Source organism: Salvelinus sp. IW2-2015, linkage group LG20 (assembly GCF_002910315.2).
Source record: "Salvelinus sp. IW2-2015 linkage group LG20, ASM291031v2, whole genome shotgun sequence".
Classification (NCBI taxonomy): domain Eukaryota; kingdom Metazoa; phylum Chordata; class Actinopteri; order Salmoniformes; family Salmonidae; genus Salvelinus; species Salvelinus sp. IW2-2015.
In genome coordinates, this window is record NC_036860.1 from 77,404,888 (window position 1) to 77,411,906 (window position 7,019).

The window sequence follows — 7,019 nt, forward strand, 5'->3', positions numbered from 1 at the left end:
GAATGCTGAACATAGACAAACAACTCCACAAGGAGGAGTGGAAAGCAGGCTTCAATGTCTGTGCTGGTCTGTTCTCCAGGTACACCAGACAGCCATGCTTTCTGAAAGCTGTACTGGGCTGGTTAATGATAGTGGCAGGGCGTCTGCTCTGATGCCCTGCATTATGAGGAGCTGGTGCGATTAGCCGYCAAACCCACTCTATGGGCACAGGGTCTAGGTGTGTGAAGTGTGTGAGAGTGGTCTTATCTGGCGGGAGCAGAAAGCAGGTGTGTGGCTGTTTTCCGGCAGGAAGCAGGGGTCTCCATAGTGAGAATGWGTTACATACTGTAGGAGATATTAGGAACGTCCAGATCTCCCTGCCAGGACAGCTGCCCTAAATCGTCTACAGAGTGCTGCGCTGCAAAGACAGAGAACAGCCAYTTGTTTACTACTTAGCTTTATGCACCAACTCTAGCTATTACCATCKTATACTACCAGATTAAGAACATTTAGTTTTCTATGTTGCAATTCAGTCKATTTATATTTCGACTGATAAATTCAATAGGTGTAYATCATAATGTAGTTTTCTTGGCATTTGACAGGAAGTCACTTATGTACAACTATCATCAATRATTTTAAGCCTCCTTAGWGAGCGGAGACRAGACTCTSTCAGCTCAACTGACTCCATTGTTCTCGTACAGTAGACAGTTCTGTACACAGTGATCTGGCACGAAGAAGAGTTGGAGGATGTGACAAGTACAGCATGCAGTGCTGATAATGCTGAGTGTTATTTCATCCACACATGGCCATTGTGTAAATGCCTATATGAGTCAGTCAAGGGGAAAAACATAACAAAAAGGAGAGAGTACTTTTCAMATCTGAACAAAGCAGTAACTCATTGAGGCTTTTCTCTTTTCAATTAGCTTTGAGAAATGCCGTTATTGTTCTGCCAAAAGCTTCAGTCCCATTTCCCAAGGTGACTGCCAGCTGAGAAGTGAGCAAGTCAAATAATTGGATGGGCTGTTTCCCCCTGATCTACTCAAACAGTGGTTCAAAAAATGGAAGAAGACTTTTTGGACAAAGAGTGGAGGAAATGTGTGGAGGTGAGAGGCAAGGTGAAAATGAGAGTGAGATTTGTTTTAGAAGTTTGTACCACAACGCTGTCTTTACTCTTGAAGAGTAATTGTCATCAGACCAACAGACAATGGAGATGGACAATACCTTTTAGGTGCGGTCGTCCCAGTGTCACGAATCCAGAGGAGATGAAGTTATGATCAAGTTGGCCTTGGCGGAAGTTCTCTTTCCCGTAGTGCCCTGTGGGAGAAATGCAGAGTTAAGATAGCATGAGATGACCAACACCATTTATCTGACCGAGACAATTCACTAAGCATATTCGTTGCTGATTTTCGTTCCAACCCTCACACACGAAATCACAAACAACTGTGTACACATGTCAGAGTTTGGGACACTCTTAATAACTCCAACCACCCTAGTTAATGAACGTATTGTATGATGCATTAGCCTCATTCTTTAGTTAGTTGAATAGCTGTGTTCACGGGAGTTTGTCTTTTATGGAGTCTTAGTTCAGTTCAGCCAGTACTCTGAAAGATAGTGAGGAGGCCTCTGTATTTCACTCCCTCTTTGGCTCAGCCAACTGGTAAAGGAACAGGGACGCAGAGGGAAAGGAGGGTCTCACATTAAACTCAGGATCATCACCACCGCAAAAGGTCTCCCCAAAGCTGCGAGCTGGGGGAGCTAGTGAAGAACTTCCCTTCTCATATTGTTCACAAATTAAACAAAGATGCTCATTCAGGGTCAAAAGCCCTGCCCTTTTGCCAAAGCAGGTAAAATATTCAAACTTTAATTGGATGGCAAAATGTCTTTCAGGCTTGGGCACTTGACCCTGAAGATGTGGAGAGATTCTACAGAACCCTTCTAACCGAGACACTCTCCTGTGTTTTAAAACTGATTCATTCCATCCTCAACTTATACAGTAGAACACTTTTACCCCACATAGACCTGCAATATGGAGGGACCTTATATAATTGATTCATAAACGGTGTAATTGGATCTATCTTCATAATCATGACAGCTGCATTGTAGTACTGTATCTACAAAATGTCAGTTTATAAAAAATGTGCCTTGCAACAAAACATTTCATCCTGGATTTCCTTGGTCTTAAAGATCACTATGTAACATAATTTGTTCCAAGATTATATATTGTGTCTGGCTGGAACAAGTCCTGTAATTGAGAGTGCAGAGGTCCACAATGGACCGTCAAAGTGCCGGCCAGCAGTCTGACAACCTCCATTTGTCCTGCCAATCGAACACCAAAATGTTGTGCACAAAAAGATGCAGGTAGGCTGAGAAAGTGAGTGTGTATCAGACAGTGACAGCTTAAACTGAAAATAGAGGAGAAACAACATGACGGTCTGTCTTACAAAGGCCTATTGAGTTCCCCWCCCCTAGCTCTCTTCCTTCCTGTTAGTGCCAGTCTGCATTAGCTGGCAAATAGTTCAAGAGCCTCATCTCAATAGAGCAACTTCAAAGTCAATAGTGTCACTCAGACCTTTGGGGCATAGAGGCAGAGATCGAACCGCATTTCAAATGATCATAATGAGAAGGAACACCTGGGATCATTAGCCCTGGTCTTCATTACACTGACGTTTGACACAGGCCTGAGCTCTCTAAAGCCTGTTTGGTTCTGTTTTCAAGCCCAACGGATACTGTAAACTGATTGCTGAAACATTTTATCCATCACTGTTACTTTGGGATTTTCATACTWAGAAACTAGTAAATACKTAATGACTCTCAGGATTTAAGAAGTTGACTGTGTCCAATTTATGCTGAATAAAAAGAGGCTTTTATGTGCAAGTTTTTTTAATCTGTTCGAAGTATGCCTTCATGAAGTGTTCTTGGCTTAGAATAATAAGGGGAAAACAACTACAACACATACAATGCATTCTGAAAGTATTCAGACCTCTTTTTCCTATTTTGACCTTACAACCTGGATTAAAAGTATTTTGGGAGCGTGGTTGTTAGCATTTGATTTACCACAACATTGCCTCTACCACTTTGAAGATGAAATTGTAAACAAACATGAAATAAGACAAACTGAAAACTTGAGCATACATAACTATTCACCCCCCCAAAGTCAATACTTTTTAGAGCCACCTTTTGCAGGCATTTACAGCTCAAGTCTCTGGGCGGTATGTCTCTATAAGCTTGGCACATCTAGCCACTGGGATTTTTGCCCATTCTTCAAGGCAGCAAAACTGCTTCCAGTTCTTCAAGTTGGATATGGGTTCCTCTTGTGTACAGGCAATCTCTAAGTCATACCACAGATTCTCAATTGGATTGAGGTCGTTGGCTTTGACTAGGCCATTCCAAGACTTTTAATGTTTCCCCTTAAACCACTCGAGTGTTGCTTTACGGGTCATTGTCTGTCTGGGAAGGTGAACCTGCTGTCCAGTCTCAAATCCCTGGGAAGACTGAAACAGGTATTTCCCTCAAGAATTTTCCCTGTATTTAGCGGCCATCCATCGTTCCTTCCAATTCTGACCATTTCCCAGTCCCCTGCGCAATGAAAAACATCCCCACGCTATGATTGCTGCCACCACCATGCCTTCACATGTGGGATGGCGTTCTCGGGTGATGAGCAGGTGTGGGTTTGCCACCAGACATAGCGTTTCTTGATGGCCAAAAAGGCTCAATTTTAGTCTCATTCTGACCAGGTACCTTCCATCCATATGTTTTGGGGAGTCTCCCACATGCCCTTATTGCGCGAACACCAAATGGTTCTTTCTTATTTTTTTCTTTTAATGGCTTTTTTCTGGCCACTCTTCCATTAAAGCCAGCTTCCGCATGTGCAGGTTACGGCTTAAAGTGGACAGATTACTCCAATTCCGCTGTGGCGCTTTTGCTGCTCCTTCAGGGTTATCTTTGTTCTCTTTGTGGCCTTTCTGATTAATGCCCTCCTTGCCTGTCTGTGAGTTTTGGTGGGCGGCCCTCTCTTGGCAGGTTTGTTTATGGCCGCCATGTTCTTTAAAAAATGTTATAATGGATTTAATGGTGCTCTTTGGGCTGTTCTAAGTTTCTGATATTTTTTTATAACCCAACCCTGATCTGTACTTCTCCACAACTTTTGTCTTGACCTGTTTGGAGAGCTCCTTGGTCTTCGTTAGTGCCGCTTGCTTGGGTGGTGCCCATTGCTTAATGGTGTTACCAGACTCTGTTGGCCTTTCAGAACAGGTGTATATATACTTGCGATCATGTGACAGATCATTTGACACTAGATGCACACAGGTGGACTTTATTTAACAAATCATGTGGACTTCTGAAGGTAATTGTGCGCCAGATCTTATTCAGGTGCTCATAGCATAAGGGGTGAAATACATATGCACACACCACTTCTCTGTTCTTAATTTATTTTTATTTTTAAACAAGTTATTTTTTAAATTTCACTTCACCAATATGGGACTATTTTGTTTATGTCCATTACATGAAATAAAAATTAAAAATCTATTAAAATTACAGGTTGTAATGCAACAAAATAGGAAAACACCAAGGCGGTGAATACTTTTGCAAGGCACTGTATATATTTGTCTGACCTGGCTAGATCATAAATGAACAATTGTTCAGACAGAGAATTGAGTTTACAAATTCCCAATTTATTAACCAAACTCAACACAGGCTTACTGTTTGGCCGTAGCCCACGCCAAATAAGGATACCCATATTAATCAACCGTGACCGTCTCTTGTTAAGACCAGAGTCAGAGAGAGAACAATGGCTAAGCGTGGTCTTTAAACTGGTGATGCTCCACCCCCCACACCCCCCACCCGCCGCTCCACCAACCATTCAGGATGCCGGGCACCAGAACATTCCAGGCATTCCCCGTGGTTGGCAGATAGCAGTTTGACTGGGCATGCGGACCCGCGTGAACACTGGGGTACTGGTAAGTACAACACAACCCAACGAACAGCATAACACATAATACACAGCTGTCTGTGCAGTCGCTACAATATATTAAATATAATAAAGAACACACGAGAAATAAGAAATAAGAGAGGTAACTGTATTACTGGGTCAGTGCCAATACTGGCTGTCAAACTCGGTGATAGTAACAGGAGGTACAGGGAGCAGACAGAGAGCCTGTTGACAGCCAGCTGTTTGAGGTGGAAAAGCCCTCGGCTTTGTAATGACAGTTACTGTAACACCAGGCAGCAGTGTGATGTGGCCTAACAGGAAGGCAGAGGATTCTGTTCAAACCCCAATTAGCCTACCTAATTTTCACATACATTCTTTGTATAAAGATATAAACATATGAAACAACTATATAGATTTGCAAGGAAATATTTGAATTTGAATTAGAAGCAAATGTAAAACAGTACTTGTTTTTGTCACTTGGTAAAATACCACTTACCTTGCAGACACCTTAAAATTTACAAGATTGTGGTTATAAAATTGCAGACACAATAACACCATCAGAATGTGTCTCGTCACACACCACACACACCACACACACACACACACACACACACACACACACCACACACACAACACACACCACACACACCACACACACACACACAACACACACACACACACACACACACACACACAACAACACACACACACACTGTTAATCATGACATAGCAACCATTTTAATGCTTGTCACCATCCTTGTCTATCCTAATCATCTACAAAACCCATGACTGCTTCATACTTGGAGAACAGACCAGCACAGACATTGAAGCCTGCTTTCCACTCCTCCTTGTGGAGTTGTTTGTCTATGTTCAGCATTAGGTACACCAGACAGCCATGCTTTCTGAAAGCTGTACTGGGCTTGTTAATGATAGGGGGCAGGGCGTCTGCTCTGATGCCCTGCATTATGAGGAGCTGGTGCGATTAGCCGCCAACCCACTCTATGGGCACAGGGTCTAGGTGTGTGAAGTGTTGAGAGTGGTCTTATCTGGCGGGAGCAGAAAGCAGGTGTGTGGCTGTTTTCCGGCAGGAAGCAGGGGTCTCCATAGTGAGAATGAGTTACATACTGTAGGAGATATTAGGAACGTCCAGATCTCCCTGCCAGGACAGCTGCCCTAAATCGTCTACAGAGTGCTGCGCTGCAAAGACAGAGAACAGCCATTTGTTTACTACTTAGCTTTATGCACCAACTCTAGCTATTACCATTCTATACTACCAGATTAAGAACATTTAGTTTTCTATGTTGCAATTCAGTCGATTTATATTTCGACTGATAAATTCAATAGGTGTACATCATAATGTAGTTTCTTGGCATTGACAGGAAGTCACTTATGTACAACTATCATCAATGATTTTAAGCCTCCTTAGTGAGCGGAGACGAGACTCTGTCAGCTCAACTGACTCCATTGTTCTCGTACAGTAGACAGTTCTGTTACACAGTGATCTGGCACGAAGAAGAGTTGGAGGATTTGACAAGTACAGCATGCAGTGCTGATAATGCTGAGTGTTATTTCATCCACACATGGCCATTGTGTATAATGCCTATATGAGTCAGTCAAGGGAAAAAACATAACAAAAAGGAGAGAGTACTTTTCAAATCTGAACAAAGCAGTAACTCATTGAGGCATTTCTCTTTTCAATAGCTTTGAGAAATGCCATTATTGTTCTGCCAAAAGCTTCAGTCCCATTTCCCAAGGTGACTGCCAGCTGAGAAGTGAGCAAGGAAAATAATTGGATGGGCTATTGCACTGTTTCCCCCTGATCTACTCAAACAGTGGTTCAAAAAATGGAAGAAGACTTTTTGGACAAAGAGTGGAGAAATTGTGTGGAGGTGAGAGGCAAGGTGGAAATGAGAGTGAGATTTGTTTTAGAAGTTTGTACCACAACGCTGTCTTTACTCTTGAAGAGTAATTGTCATCAGACAACAGACAATGGAGATGGCAATACCTTTTAGGTGCGGTCGTCCCAGTGTCACGAATCCAGAGGAGATGAAGTTATGATCAAGTTGGCCTTGGCGGAAGTTCTCTTTCCCGTAGTGCCCTGTGTGGAGAATTG

At 42.8% G+C, this 7,019-nt stretch overlaps 2 protein-coding genes across 2 annotated transcripts in view; both read right to left on the bottom strand.

Moving 5' to 3' along the window:
- The window catches only part of LOC111981235 (protein shisa-6), a 62,738-nt gene extending 61,432 nt beyond the window's left edge, over positions 1-1,306 (bottom strand). Inside the window, exons 1-2 of the mRNA XM_024012418.3 lie at positions 1,201-1,306; positions 326-397 (exon numbers count right to left, since the gene is read on the bottom strand). The gene's annotated coding sequence lies outside the window, so the exon portion shown is untranslated. The remainder of the gene's footprint in view (positions 1-325; positions 398-1,200) is intronic.
- Positions 1,307-5,955: 4,649 nt separating this feature from the next.
- The window catches only part of LOC112081350 (protein shisa-6), a 17,426-nt gene continuing 16,362 nt past the window's right edge, over positions 5,956-7,019 (bottom strand). Inside the window, exons 3-4 of the mRNA XM_024147771.2 lie at positions 6,912-7,004; positions 5,956-6,103 (exon numbers count right to left, since the gene is read on the bottom strand). Coding sequence (XP_024003539.1) covers positions 6,024-6,103; positions 6,912-7,004 — 173 coding nt within the window. The 3' untranslated portion in view covers positions 5,956-6,023. The remainder of the gene's footprint in view (positions 6,104-6,911; positions 7,005-7,019) is intronic.